Source organism: Coregonus clupeaformis, chromosome 5, assembly GCF_020615455.1.
Source record: "Coregonus clupeaformis isolate EN_2021a chromosome 5, ASM2061545v1, whole genome shotgun sequence".
Classification (NCBI taxonomy): domain Eukaryota; kingdom Metazoa; phylum Chordata; class Actinopteri; order Salmoniformes; family Salmonidae; genus Coregonus; species Coregonus clupeaformis.
This window is the reverse complement of record NC_059196.1, coordinates 12,094,559-12,109,430: the sequence shown is the minus strand read 5'-3', so window position 1 is coordinate 12,109,430 and position 14,872 is coordinate 12,094,559. Positions and strand designations below refer to the sequence as shown.

Here is a 14,872-nt window from a genome sequence, read left to right as displayed (position 1 = left end):
CCAATAAAGCCTTTTGAATTAGAAAAACATAATTGAAAGAGAGAGGGAGAGGGAGATGGAGAGGGAGATGGAGCAGTGGAGGGAAGAGTGAAAATAGTGATTTAGTGATGAATATTTCACTGCATCTGCCACTGTGGGTGCTAACCACACTGAATAAACTGAGGGATATAGGTACGTACAGAGGGAGAAGAGAGAAAGAGAGTGAGCGGTAGCAAGGAGGTAGGTAGAGAAAGAGATGGATGAGAGACAGAGGGAGAAGAGAGAGAGAGAGAGAGAGAGATAGCAGGGAGGTAGGTGAAGAGAGGGAGTGAGGGGGAGGTGAAGAGACAGAGAGATCCATGGTAACCTCTGAATGATTCTCTGTCAGTGGAGGCCTTACCCATCATCAGTAGGAACACTCCACTACTGGTGGAGCCATAATATACTGTCTGGGGGAGAGGGAGGAGGTGAGGACGGGGAGAAACAATCCCCTGCTCATCAATTAGATTTAAGAGAATGCCTTGTCCACTCCCCTCTTAGCCCTTCCCCCTTTCTGTGCATCCTTTTGCTTAGCTCTCTCTCCCTCTTCCTCTTTACTCCTTCTCAATCCATGCCCCTCCCCTCACCCATTTCTTCTCTCACTTCCTTCTCTATCCTCTCTCCTTTCTGCCCTCTTTCCCTTCTATTCTGTAAATGTGCTCTTTCTCTCCCTGGTTGCGTCTGAAATGGCACCCTATTCACTATATAGTGCACTACTTTTGATCAGATCCCTATGGTCCTTAGTCAAAAGTAGAGCACTAAATAGGGAATAGGGTGCCATTTCAGATGCACTTCCTGTCTGTGTCAGTGTGTTGTGACAGGGTGGTGAGGGTGTTGTAGGGGGTTAAACTCACCAAGTGCACATTATCCTGTAAGACTTAATACCCAGGTTGAAACAAAAGGGCAGGCCCGCAATTACAGCCTTCACGGCCTAGCACTCAGCACGACAACAGTTAGCCACACACACACACACACACACACACACACACACAAAACACAGCTACAAAAGGATACAAACAGGTGAATAGATATTAAACTATTTTTAATGAACACTCATAGTAGAAAACTGGACTGGAATATCTATGAGATAGTTGAATGCTGTGAGAATATTGTGTGAATGTTGATATGAGGTTGTTGTCAGTTTTGAAGGCAGGAAGGAACAGGCGCTCCCATTGCCGTCTGAGTCTTGTTAGAGTGATGGAGTGTGTGTGTGTGTGTGTTTGTGTGTGTGTGTGTGTGTGTGTGGCGGGTAGCCAGCCCTGTCGTCTATGCTTTAAAAAATCTCCTTTGGATAGAGCTGTGGAGCCATAAAGTGCATTGATCGTCATCCCTCACACTGCCGCTGCCAGCACAAACACACACGCATTTGTATTCATTGATACTCTCTCACACACTCACGCACACTCCCTATCATTCACAAATACATATAATCACACATACACACTCCTTTATAAACTCACAGACACCAAAAATGAAGACAAGTATACTAGTCAAAATAACAGACATAAACATTATGTCTTTGCATTTCTTAGGGTTACTGTGTCTGGCCAGATGCTGACAAATAACTATAGGCACTTCCCCTCACAGTGGTGTGTAGAATACACCTAAATAAAACATTTCCCTCCTATTTTCTCATGCATATACCAGATGTAAATATTCCCATAGCCCTTGCAAACACAGTGGTTAACAAACAAGAACCAATCTGAAAATACACTCCCCTTGATATACTCTAAAACACACACACAAACGCATTCACGCACGCACACACACTCACACAAACACACTTATATAACAATCCCCAAAACTCACAGACAGTGGAATAATACAGGCTGTCTCAAACCGAGCCAGTGGAGAACAGACAGATGAACGTTAACAGAAGCGTGTAAAAGGGCTGAACACTGAAATCCACTCTGGGTGTTATCGACATGAGGATAAATCAGGGGCAGGCTAAGCACTCACTGATGTGAAATGAACATGACACTAATATACTGTTACAATAACACAACCCGTGAAATATTAAGACCTCTCTCTCTCTCTCTCTCTTTCTCAAACAAATTCAATTCAATTCAATACACTTTATTGACATGGCAAGTTAAATTACTTACATTGGCAAAGTATACATATAACAAAAATGGTGGGACCTACGGCAATAATAATAGTAGTTGTGTCAGGTGTCAGTGTGCAGCGGTAGGACGGAGTCAGGCGCAGGACACAGAACTGAGTAATAGACAAACTTTACTAGAAAAACAACAAATCTAATTTCCACGCAGGGAAATAACATCAGCTCACAGCAGTATAAACACCAAACAAAGAACAATCACGCACTACACCATGAGGGAACCAGAGGGTTAAATAGAGAAACAAATGAACGTGATGGGAACCAGGTGTGTACAATACAGACAAAACAAATGGAAAACAGAAACGTAGATCGGTGGCAGCTAGAAAGCCGGTGACGACGACCGCCGATGGCCACCCGCACAAGGAGAGGCACCAACTTTGGCGGAAGTCGTGAAAATACCCCCCCTTGACGCGTGGCTCCAGCAGCGCGTCGACACCGACCTCGGGGACGACCCAGAGGACGAGGCGCAGGACGATCCGGGTGGAGACGGTGAAATTCCTGCAGTAAGGAAGGGACCAGGATGTCCTCCACCGGCTCCCAGGATCTCTCCTCTGGACCGTACCCCTCCCACTCCACGAGGTACTGAAGGCCCCTTGCCCGACGCCTTGAGTCCACGATGGCTCGCACAGTATATGCCGGGGCCCACTCGATGTCCAGTGGGGGCGGAGGAACCTCCCGTACCTCAAACTGCTGGAGTGGACCAGCCACCACCGGCCTGAGGAGAGACACATGGAACGAGGGGTTAATACGGTAATCAGGGGGGAGCTGTAACCTATCACAAACCTTGTTCAGTCTCCTCAGGACTTGAAATGGCCCCACAAAACGAGGATCCAGCTTCCGGCAGGGCAGGCGAAGGGGCAGGTTTCGGGTCGAGAGCCAGACCCGGTCCCCCGGTGCATATACCGGGGCCTCACTCGCCTTCTGTCGCCTGATGGCCCATTGCAGGCGCAATGGTCTCCTCCGAGCGCCGAAACCATTCATCCACCGCAGGTGCCTCGATCTGGCTCTGATGCCACGGTGCCAGGACCGGCTGATTCCCTAGTACACACTGAAATGGAGACATGTTAGTGGAGGAGTGGCGGAGGGAGTTTTGGGCCATCTCTGTCCAGGGGATGAAAGCCGCCCACTCCCCCGGCCGGTCCTGGCAATAGGACCGCAGAAACCTAGCCACATCCTGGTTAACTCTCTCCACCTGCCCATTACACTCAGGGTGAAAACCTCAGGTCAGGCTGACCGAGACCCCCAGACGTTCCATGAACACTCTCCAGACCCTCGATGTGAACTGGGGACCCCGATCAGACACTATATCCTCAGGCACCCCGTAGTGCCGGAAGACGTGGGTAAACAGAGCCTCCGCAGTCTGTAGGGCCTTAGGGAGACCGGGCAAAGGAAGGAGACGGCAGGACTTAGAAAACCGATCCACTACGACCAGGATCGTGGTGTTACCTTGTAACGGAGGAAGATCCGTCACGAAGTCCACCGATAGGTGTGACCACGGCCGTTGTGGAACGGGTAGGGGTTGTAATTTCCCTCTGGGCAGGTGTCTAGGTGCCTTGCACTGGGCACACACCGAGCAGGAGGAAACATAAAACAAAGAACAATCACGCACAACACCATGAGGGAACCAGAGGGTTAAATAGGGAAACAAATTAACGTGATGGGAACCAGGTGTGTACAATACAGACAAAACAAATGGAAAACAGAAACGTAGATCGCTGGCAGCTAGAAAGCCGGTGACGACGACGACCGCCGATAGCCACCCGCACAAGGAGAGGCACCAACTTCGGCGGAAGTCGTGACAAGTAGTGGAAATGGGATTACCATTAACAGCAACTACAACAACCAGGCCAAAGAAGTGGTGGACTCCTTCTTGGACCTGATCAGGTGAGATTCAAATGTATGGCAGGGGTGGTGACTTAGGCTAAGCAAAAGGGGCAGACAGGCTGATGTGGCATCTAGTCATTTGGGGATCGTTCACTGAAGTGGCAGCGTGCGTGCCTTGTTTTGTCCCCATCCTTATTTGTCACAATGACAGAAGTGCTCACACGTGGCAGACCATCAGCAAGCTAATGAGCCCACTGTTTGAATATGAGCGGGGCTCCTTTGGATGTTGCGTTGTTCCCCCCAAATTAGGCATAACTTCCCACACATGAATTTGAAAACCGAGCAAAGCAGTCTGACTGCACTTTTATTGTCTTGAAAATGTTTACAGTCAGTGCTCTCTTGCTGTGTCAATACAAATAAGGTCTCTTGAAACTTTGAAAGGGGTATTGACAGCCCTGCTTTCTGGGGTTGTTGGCGACATCCGCGCCATCCAGTTTAATTAAAGTCACAGTTAACCCAACCGGCCGGGGTTCCCTTTGCCGTGCGCCCAGAAAAAAGGTTGCAGTTTGCCAGAGTGCCGTGATAGCGAGACCGTTGAGAAGGTTGTTGTTGTAATGTAATTGTGTTGTTTTTATTTTTACTTTATTTTATTTAGTAAATATTTTCTTAAATATATTTATTGAACAGCAATGTTGGTTAAAGGCTTGTAAGTAAGCATTTAACGGTCAGGTCTACACCTGTTGAATTCGGCGCATGTGACAAATACAATTTGATTTGATGTGCTAACGATCTACAGTAGTTGCTAGCAATGAATTCCTCTTGCTGTAACATAGGGGAGTAGTTGCATCAGCTCAAGATGCAGCCGGTTAATCCGCGATGTGTGTTCAGTGTCCAACAACAGGTGGTGTCTTGACCTGTCCCCTCTTGTCATTCCAACCATCTATCATCAGAAAATTACAACTTGTTTAGCCTACATATGCGATATTATGTAACAAATGTATGTGCTTAGTACCAATACACGTGTAGGAAACGTTGTAACGTTCGTCGTAGTGCGTAGTTCTGAGTAGCTTTAGGGCTGGCCCCTTTCTTTCTGGGATAGACTCTTGTATTTCCAAAAATGGGCATTACATTTCGTTCCAGCCACGTGTTTTTAGGCACAGATGAGGAAAGATATCTTGAACATTCCGTTCTTTCTTTGTTTGCCACACTTTGGCAGACGTTTAACAAGTCTCAGACAGCATTGTCCAACGAAATGATTGCATGGTCATTGCTTGCAGCACACTTTCCTGAAAAATGTGACAACCTCAGTGCTCCAACAAAAAACCCTACAATCAGAATAAGTTTGTCCATTTACTAGGGGTGACACATTTACTAAGAAATACATGTCAATTTAGTCATTGCAACCGATTGTCCTATGTTACCTCTGTATTGCCAGGCAATGAAAGTTATATGGAAGTGCAAACCGATTCAGTGGGCAAAATGATTAGCATTCCTTTATTATGGTTGTGTATTCTAGTTTTAAGTGGTTAGATTAGTTCTATTACAGTGTACACTTCTACTGCTTTGATGCCCTAAAAGCCTCTCAAGCAAAATGCAATGAGCAAAGTCATTTTGACTGGCCGGGATAGCATCATCTCTTCTAAATGAACAAAAAGGAGGTAGTGGGGGAATGTGTGTGTCTCTAGCTGCTCCCCTTGTATTTCCATTTATCTAAAGGATGACCATGGCTATGCCAAACTGAGCCTTGATTCAGAAACAAACCATCCTTCTTACTAATTTAATATACTGTACATTCATACTGACATTGATCCTACTTATACACACTCTCAATGAAACCTCACCATGCAGTTTGATTTAGAAAGGAAGTGGTGAACAGTTGGTCACCAATGCCTTATGTTGGTACACTTTGATTTTTTGTGGTGTCTTTCCAATAGGTGATATATTTTTCTTTTTGCTTTGTGATTATTTGGTTGGGCCAGATTTTCTGAGTATTGTCCTGAGGCTCTATGAGGTTGGTTTTGGTTAGTGAACTGAGCCTCAGAACCAGCTGGCTGAGGGGACTCTTCCCTTGTTTCATCTCTTGACATAGTAGAGCTGTGTGATGGAATGTTTTGGGGTCACTTGTTTTTAGATGGTTGTAAAATTTGATGGCTCTTTTTTCTATATGAATAAGGAGAGGGTATTGGCCCAATTCTGCTCTACATGCGCTATTTGGAGTTTTTCTTTGCACTTGCAATACAGTCTTGCAAAACTCTGCATGCAGTATTTCGATTGGATGTTTGTCCCATTTGGTTAATTCATTATTAGAGAGCTGACCCCATACTTCGCTTCCATATAGAGCAATTGGTTCTATAACTGATTGAAACATTTTGAGCCAGCCTCTTATTGGATTTAATATTCCTTTTAATGGCTTAGAATGCTCTTCTTGCTTTGTCTGTCAGCTCATTCACAGCCATGTGAAAGCTACTTGTGTTGCTGATATTTAGTCCAAATACGTGTAGTTTTTGGTGTGTTCTAATGGAACTGTGTCCAAATAGAATTTCTATTTCTCATCCTGATTTCCTGACCTTTTTTTGAATATCATTATTTTCGTTTTTTTTTAGATTAATGGTCAGAGCCCAGGTCTGACAGAACATGTGCAGATGATCTAGATGCTGCTGTAACCCCTCCTTAGTGGGAGACAGTAGCACCTTGTTATCTGCGTACAGCAGATGCCAATTCATTAATGTAGATGTTAAATAGTGTTGGACTTATTGGACAGCCCTGTTTCACTCCACATCACTGAGAGAAGAAGTCTGTTTGCCTGTTGCCAATTTTAACAACACATTTGTTGTTCTTTTTGGTAATAACATCATATGTTTTTCCTCCAATACCACTTTCTATTAGTTTGTAAAAAAGACCTTCGTGCCAAATTGAATCAAATGCTTTCTTGAAGTCTACAAAACACGAGTGGATTTTGCCTTTGTTTTGGTTTACTTGTTTCTCAATTAGAGTGTGGAGGGTGTAAATGTGGTCTGTTGTACGATAATTTTGTAAAAATCCAATCTGGCATCTGCTTAGAATGTTGTGTTCATCAAGGAAATTATGTAGTCTGCTGTTTATGAAACTGCAGAGAATTTTCCCCAAGTTGCTGTTAACGCAAATTCCTCTGTAATTATTTGGGTCAAATTTGTCTCAATTTTTATAGATTGGTGTGATCAATCATTGGTTCCAAATATCGGGGAAAAAACCTGCAGTTAGGATAATGTTGAAGAGTTTGAGTATAGCCTATTTGAATTTGTGGTCTGTATATTTGATCATTTCATTTATAATACCATCAGCACCACATGCCTTTTTGAGTTGGAGAGTGCAAAGTTTTTCGAATAATTATTGTTCTGCAATTGGGGTATGCACAGGATTCTGTTACTCTTTGACTGCTGATTCAAGGATTTTTTAATTTTTCTTGTATATCTTGTTGTTCTGGGCTCTTTGTTATATTGCTGTAGAGGTTTACAAAGTGATTTCTCCACATATCCCCATTTTGGATAGCCAATTCCTCATGATGAGGTTTGTTTAATTTATTCAAATTCTCCCAGAAGTGGTTTGATTCTATGGATTCCTCAATTACATCCATCTGATTTCTAATGTGCTGTTCCTTTTTTGTTCTTAGGGTGTGTTGGTATTGCTTCAGTGTTTCTCTATATTGAAGGCGTGTATTTTTGTTGTCTGGGTCTCTGTGTTTTTGATTAGATATATTTCTCAATGACTATCTTAGATTTTTGCAATCATTATCAAACCATTTTTCATTATCTATTCTTTTTGGTTTGCTCTTATGCTTCTTTAGATTAGCCAAGGAGGCTAATTTGTCAAATATAAAGTTTATGTTCCAAACGGCCAAATTTACACCTTCATTGCTATACGAGAGATTGTATTTTTTGGCTACTAATTACTTTTTGGTAGATTTCTCTCTCTCTCTCTCTCTCTCTCTCTCTCTCTCTCTCTCTCTCTCTCTCTCTCTCTCTCTCTCTCTCTCTCTCTCTCTCTCTCTCTCTCTCTCTCTCTTTTGCCTTCATGTACTCTCTCTCTGTATTTTAAAAGTATAAATCATTAGATGGACAGCATTTGATAGCTGCTCTCTTAAAAGCTCCAGTGTGTGTGTGTGTGTGTGTGTGTGTGTGTGTGTGTGTGTGTGTGTGTGTGTGTGTGTGTGCATCCCTTGCCTGCATGTGTGAAGGGGGATTTTTCTATTGGGTTTAATTGTACAAGCTAGGGCTTTGGCGGTCATGAAAGTATGGTGAAAATGATCTTCCCCAAACTTGAAACTCACGCTGCACCAGTTAGGCTCTAAACTGATTAATGTGCTTAATTTTAAGAAGTTATTTGGCCCTTTAGTTGTGATACAAACCTTGTGCGACTATGATTTGAAAAAGTCGCCTAGGCCTAGCCTATAGAAAGCTGATGGGGTCCTCCTCTTTTTAATAGAGGCCATCACTGTGTTTTCTCACTCAATTGCATAGCCTATAGAAATGTTGTGCAACATGAGCTCATGGGCTCTCATTAAGTGTTTGATTAGATTTCCAAATACATTTGCATTGATGTCAGAGTGATTAGAGGGACAATAGAGTGCTGAGTACAGGGCAGTTAGCAAGTTTGGTAGGCTACTAATGACAATCAGCAGCATCAGAGCTTGGAGAAGCCTAATTACCGTGACTAAACGGTCACATGGAATTTGACTGCTGTCATGACTGACTGCCGGTGTGGCGGTAATACGGTCACCGTAACAGCGCTAGTGCCAGCCAAACAATGAACCAATCAGTCAATCCATCAATCAGGGACTGGCTTGTGTTGGGTTGACATGACAGTGTTGGTGTTTTGGACACAAGGACTGACGTTTTCCTCTCCTCCTCCTCCTCTTCTCCTCCACAGGGAACCGTTTCTTCCTGACGTCGTTCGGGGCCCTGTACATATCAGAGGTCCAGAAGGAAGATGCCCTGTCTACCTACCGCTGCATCACCAAGCACAAATACAGTGGAGAGACTCGCCAGAGCAATGGAGCCAGGCTCTCTGTTATGGGTAAGAGAGAGAGAGTGTGTGTCAGTGGAGCCTCCTCAGAGTTGGAAGGGGAGGACCATCCTCCTCAGAGAATTTCAAAAATGTTTTAATTGTAAAACATTAAAAAAGTTGTAATTTTTAGATAAAACTATATTAAATATATTCACATGTCACCAAATAATTGATAAAAACACTTTTTTGCAATGAAGGTCTACAGTAGCCTCAACAGCACTCTGTAGGGTAGCACCATGGTGTAGCCGGAGGACAGCTAGCTTCCGTCCTCCTCTGGGTACATTGACTTCAACACAAAACCTAGGAGGCTCATGGTTCTCACCCCCTTCCATAGACTTACACAGTAATTATGACAACTTCCGGAGGACATTCTCCAACCTATCAGAGCTCTTGCAGCATGAACTGACATTTTATCCACCCAATCAAAGGATCAGTGAATGAATCTAGTACTGAACGCATAAGCTAAAGCTAGCTAGCACTGCAGTGCATAAAATGTGGTGAGTAGTTGACTCAAAGATAGAGAAAGACAATAGGTGAACTGTTTTGAACCAATTAATTTCTTCCAAAATGAAGGAGAAGCAAGAGAGAGAGAGAGAGAGAGAGAGAGATTTTTTTTACTTTCAGTTTCACTTACTTAGCTAGCAAGTGCAGCTAGCTAGTTTAGCCTACTCAAACACCCTGCTCAAACAGAGGAATGCTATGTTAGCTAGCTGGCTATGACTATCCAACACAACACTGGAACTCTTCCAAGTTACGGTAAGCTTTTGGTTTTACTAATTTATTGCCACCGGGGCCCGCGTGTATGTGCTAAACTGCCAATTGACTGTACACTATAACGTTACTGCATGATTGTAGCGAGTTTACTAACACGTTCGTTATATTAGCTATGTTGACAATGAAGTTACTTTGGCTAATATGCTGACAACGATGTCGGCTGTGTGTAGCATTTTTTTCACCTGGTCGCATACAGCTTATTGAAGTCCACAAGCGAAGGGAAAAGGTGAGAGAAGGAGAGTGCATAGATGCGAGAAGGAATACAACATGGCTGCTATGAAAGTGAATTGTGTTTACGCGTGATCAGGGGTGTATTCATTCCGCCGATTCTGTTGAAAAACATTTCTTAAACGGAAGCAAACGGAACAAAACGGGGATAAACATACCTGAATTTGTCTAATAGAAACTCTTGTTTGTAACTGTTGGACTTATGATTACACCCTAGATCAGATAGATGCAGGCAAGAGTGTGCAAGGCGGTATTGAATGTGTCACTGTCTGTACATGTGTCTCTATGACCTCAAAATGTTCTCTCGACCTGTGTGCACCTATGTTGTAAACTTTCATTCCTAGGCTAGGTTGTAGCAACCTCATGGTGGGTAAGAGAAAATGTGAGTATTGTGTAGTAGCCTAAACCTATCGCTGTTACATTGAACTGGGTGAAAGGAATATGAATGACAGTCATCCAATATGCTGTAATAGAAATAAGGCCATGCTCATAAAAAATTTATAATCATCCTCCCTCTTAAACGGCACCGACTGCCACTGGTGTGTGTGTGTGTGGGTGTAGGTGTGGGAGTGTGTGGGTGAGTGCGTTTGTGTCTGTTGGGACAAGACTGTCTTACAGTACATGGGTTCTTGTTATTACATTTACATTTACGTCATTTAGCAGACGCTCTTATCCAGAGCGACTTACAGTTAGTGAGTGCATACATAATTTTTTATACTGGCAAACGCCATGCTCTACCAACTGAGCTACATCCCTGCCGGCCATTCCCTCCCCTACCCTGGACGACGCTGGGCCAATTGTGCGCCACCCCATGGGTCTCCCGGTCACGGCCGGCTACGACAGAGCCTGGATTATCTTTGTTTCCTTTCCTTGAATATATCTTCAAAGTACATTATTTGGAGTCAATATCAGCATGATCAATATCAGTATTTCTAACCCCACTCCTCTCCCCCCAGACCCTACGGAGTCCACCCCCTCAGTGTTGGACAGTTTCCAGTCCGGGGAGGTCCAGGTGGGACGTAATGTGGAGCTGCCCTGCATCGCCTCGGGTTATCCCAACCCCACCATCCGCTGGCTGAAGGACGGACGCCCGTTGCCCGCCGACTCCCGCTGGACGCGCCACCTCACGGGCCTGACGGTCAGCGATCTGCGTCTGGACGACAGCGGGAACTACATCTGTGAGGTCACCAACAGCTTCGGCTCTAAAGAGGTGACCGGTCATCTCAACGTCATCGGTGAGTCACAAGTCACATGTCCCTGTACTGTTACTGGGTTAGTTCAGCCCAAGTTACAGGAACAGTTTGTTGTTTGGAACTCAGGCCTGTAGATTTGTCCATATGCACATAGTGGCCAAATGCACAGGTCACACAGAATATTAACAGAATTGTAATTAATATTTACATTTGACATTTTAGTCTTTTAGCAGATGTTTTTATCCAGAGTGACTTACAGTTAGTGCGTTAGTCTTAAGGTAGTTATGTAAGATACAGTGGGGAAAAAAAGTATTTAGTCAGCCACCAATTGTGCAAGTTCTCCCACTTAAAAAGATGAGAGAGGCCTGTAATTTTCATCATAGGTACACGTCAACTATGACAGACAAAATGAGAAAACAAAATCCAGAAAATCACATTGTAGGATTTTTAATGAATTTATTTGCAAATTATGGTGGAAAATAAGTATTTGGTCAATAACAAAAGTTTCTCAATACTTTCTGTTATATACCCTTTGTTGGCAATGACACAGGTCAAACGTTTTCTGTAAGTCTTCACAAGGTTTTCACACACTGTTGCTGGTATTTTGGCCCATTCCTCCATGCAGATCTCCTCTAGAGCAGTGATGTTTTGGGGCTGTCGCTGGGCAACACGGACGTTCAACTCCCTCCAAAGATTTTCTATGGCGTTGAGATCTGGAGACTGGCTAGGCCACTCCAGGACCTTGAAATGCTTCTTACGAAGCCACTCCTTCATTGCACGGGCGGTGTGTTTGGGATCATTGTCATGCTGAAAGACCCAGCCACGTTTCATCTTCAATGCCCTTGCTGATGGAAGGAGGTTTTCACTCAAAATCTCACGATACATGGCCCCATTCATTCTTTCCTTTACACGGATCAGTCGTCCTGGTCCCTTTGCAGAAAAACTGCCCCAAAGCATGATGTTTCCACCCCCATGCTTCACAGTAGGTATGGTGTTCTTTGGATGCAACTCAGCATTCTTTGTCCTCCAAACACGACTGAGTTGAGTTTTTACCAAAAAGTTATATTTTGGTTTCATCTGACCATATGACATTCTCCCAATCCTCTTCTGGATCATCCAAATGCACTCTAGCAAACTTCAGACGGGCCTGGACATGTACTGGCTTAAGCAAGGGGACACGTCTGGCACTGCAGGATTTGAGTCCCTGGCGGCGTAGTGTGTTACTGATGGTAGGCTTTGTTACTTTGGTCCCAGCTCTCTGCAGGTCATTCACTAGGTCCCCCCGTGTGGTTCTGGGATTTTTGCTCACCGTTCTTGTGATCATTTTGACCCCACGGGGTGAGATCTTGCGTGGAGCCCCAGATCGAGGGAGATTATCAGTGGTCTTGTATATCTTCCATTTCCTAATAATTGCTCCCACAGTTGATTTCTTCAAACCAAGCTGCTTACCTATTGCAGATTCAGTCTTCCCAGCCTGGTGCAGGTCTAAAATTTTGTTTCTGGTGTCCTTTGACAGCTCTTTGGTCTTGGCCATAGTGGAGTTTGGAGTGTGACTGTTTGAGGTTGTGGACAGGTGTCTTTTATACTGATAACAAGTTCAAACAGGTGCCATTAATACAGGTACCGAGTGGAGGACAGAGGAGCCTCTTAAAGAAGAAGTTACAGGTCTGTGAGAGCCAGAAATCTTGCTTGTTTGTAGGTGACCAAATACTTATTTTCCACCATAATTTGCAAATAAATTCATTAAAAATCATTGGCTGACTAAATACTTGTTTTCCCCACTGTAACCACATATCACAGGCATTTTAAAAGGTTTGACAGTTTAAGATCACTTTTTATATTTGGTGGGCATGTTATTGTGATGTGTTTTGGTTGGCTTTTCATTGGTCAATTCGGTGCCTTGGCCTACGTTGGTGTATCCAGTATCAGAAGAAGCTTCATGTGTAGGTTTGGTGATATTGACCCCAGAGCCTTAGAGGTATATTACACTGGCTATATATAATGATGTTGTGTACTGGCCATCTGGGAATAGTTTGTAATACTACAACACTATCATCCTGTAGCTCCATCCCGTGACTGAACACAACCACACATAGAATGGAGACACCACCTTCTCTCAACCATAGAAAATTGTTTCACATTTAGCCTTTGCATTCCTCCCACCGCTGTCACCTCGCATGACCGATCGCCTCATCACCCTCTCCCGACAGAGGTGTGTAAACAAGGAGAAGAGAGAAGGATTGATAGGGAAGAGAGGAGGAGATGAGGGGATCGTTTAAGCTCTGTTGGCTGTGTCCTGGCCCACTGTCACCTCGCCACAGCCCCTCTCTGGGATGAGTTTGATCTTGATATCCTGGGATACCTCACTCCCCTCCTGCCATCTCCGTTTCGGTCCTCTCGGTACCCCTGCCGAGCGTGGCCATGGTGACAGGAAGGAACACTGGTCGTTCTGGGGCGCAGCTTCCCCTGTGTGTCACTGGGGACTGAGTAGAGGGGAGGAGGAGGGGGGTATTGTTTGGGGGACGAAAGATCTGGGGAGACTAGACAGAGACACAAATGGGATGGTGATGTTGAGGAGAGAGAGGGAGGGAAGGGTAATGGACGTTGGTCAGTTTGGCCGTAGGGCACATCATGGTGGACTCACACAAACCCTCTCTGACAGGGCAGGGGAGGTGGGACACTCATACACACACACACACATGCACACAAGTGCACAAACACACACACACACACACACACACACACACAGACAGACACACACACGTGCACACACACGCACACAACAGTCCCCAGCACATAACACCAGCTGCCTTATTGCTCATTGACATTTTTGCTCCCTCTCTGTCTAAGTTTCTCTGGGTGTCTCATATACACAGACACCCATCTCTCTCTCTCTCTCTCTCTCTCTCTCTCTCTCTCTCTCTCTCTCTCTCTCTCTCTCTCTCTCTCTCACGTTCTCTCTCTCCCCCTCTCTCCTTCTAGCTACCTCAGGCTATATATTCCAGTCATGGGCGAGTTTATTTACATGCAGTGTGGTTGCAGTTTCCACCATATCTCTAGGCCTCTTTCATAGCGGTGCTGTACCCAGAGTCCACTGCCAGTATGTACTGTACCAGAGGAGGCTGGTGGGAGGAGCTATAGGAGGATGGGCTCATTGGAATGGCTTGAATATAATCAATGGAACGGAGTCAAAGACGTTGTTTCCGTGTGCTTGATGTGTTTGATACCATTCCATTCATTCCATTCCAGTCATTACAATGAGCCCGTCCTTTCATAGCTTCTCCCACCAGCCTTCTCTGTACTGTACAGTAGGACTCACCTGAGTGATGAACAAATGGCAGCCATTTTGTACCAGAACATTCTACTGTACATACATTTCTTACTTTTAACTCTGAATGAAGAAATTATGAAATATCCTTTGAGTGATGTTCCCTTGAATAAGGGGGATCTGTCCTTACATTTTAGGAGGAAAAATACTTAATTAACTTATTTACATAATTTAACTTTATACTCTGATTTTATTCTCGCCTTTCCCTTCCTCCCTCCCTCCCTCCCTCCCTCTCTCTCTCTCTCTCTCTCTCTCTCTCTGTCTCTCTCTCTCTCTCTCTCTCTCTCTCTCTCTCTCTCTCTCTCTCTCTCTCTCTCTCTCTCTCTCTCTCTCTCTCTCTCTCTC

The 14,872-nt window shown here is 44.5% G+C and overlaps 1 protein-coding gene across 7 annotated transcripts in view; it reads left to right on the top strand.

Moving 5' to 3' along the window:
* The window catches only part of LOC121562156 (Down syndrome cell adhesion molecule-like protein 1 homolog), a 143,514-nt gene that overhangs the window by 88,036 nt on the left and 40,606 nt on the right, over window positions 1–14,872 (top strand). For all 7 annotated transcript variants that reach the window (XM_041874540.2, XM_041874535.2, XM_041874529.2 and 4 more), the window contains exons 4-5: window positions 8,867–9,013; window positions 10,963–11,241. In XM_041874540.2, coding sequence (XP_041730474.2) covers window positions 8,867–9,013; window positions 10,963–11,241 — 426 coding nt within the window. The remainder of the gene's footprint in view (window positions 1–8,866; window positions 9,014–10,962; window positions 11,242–14,872) is intronic.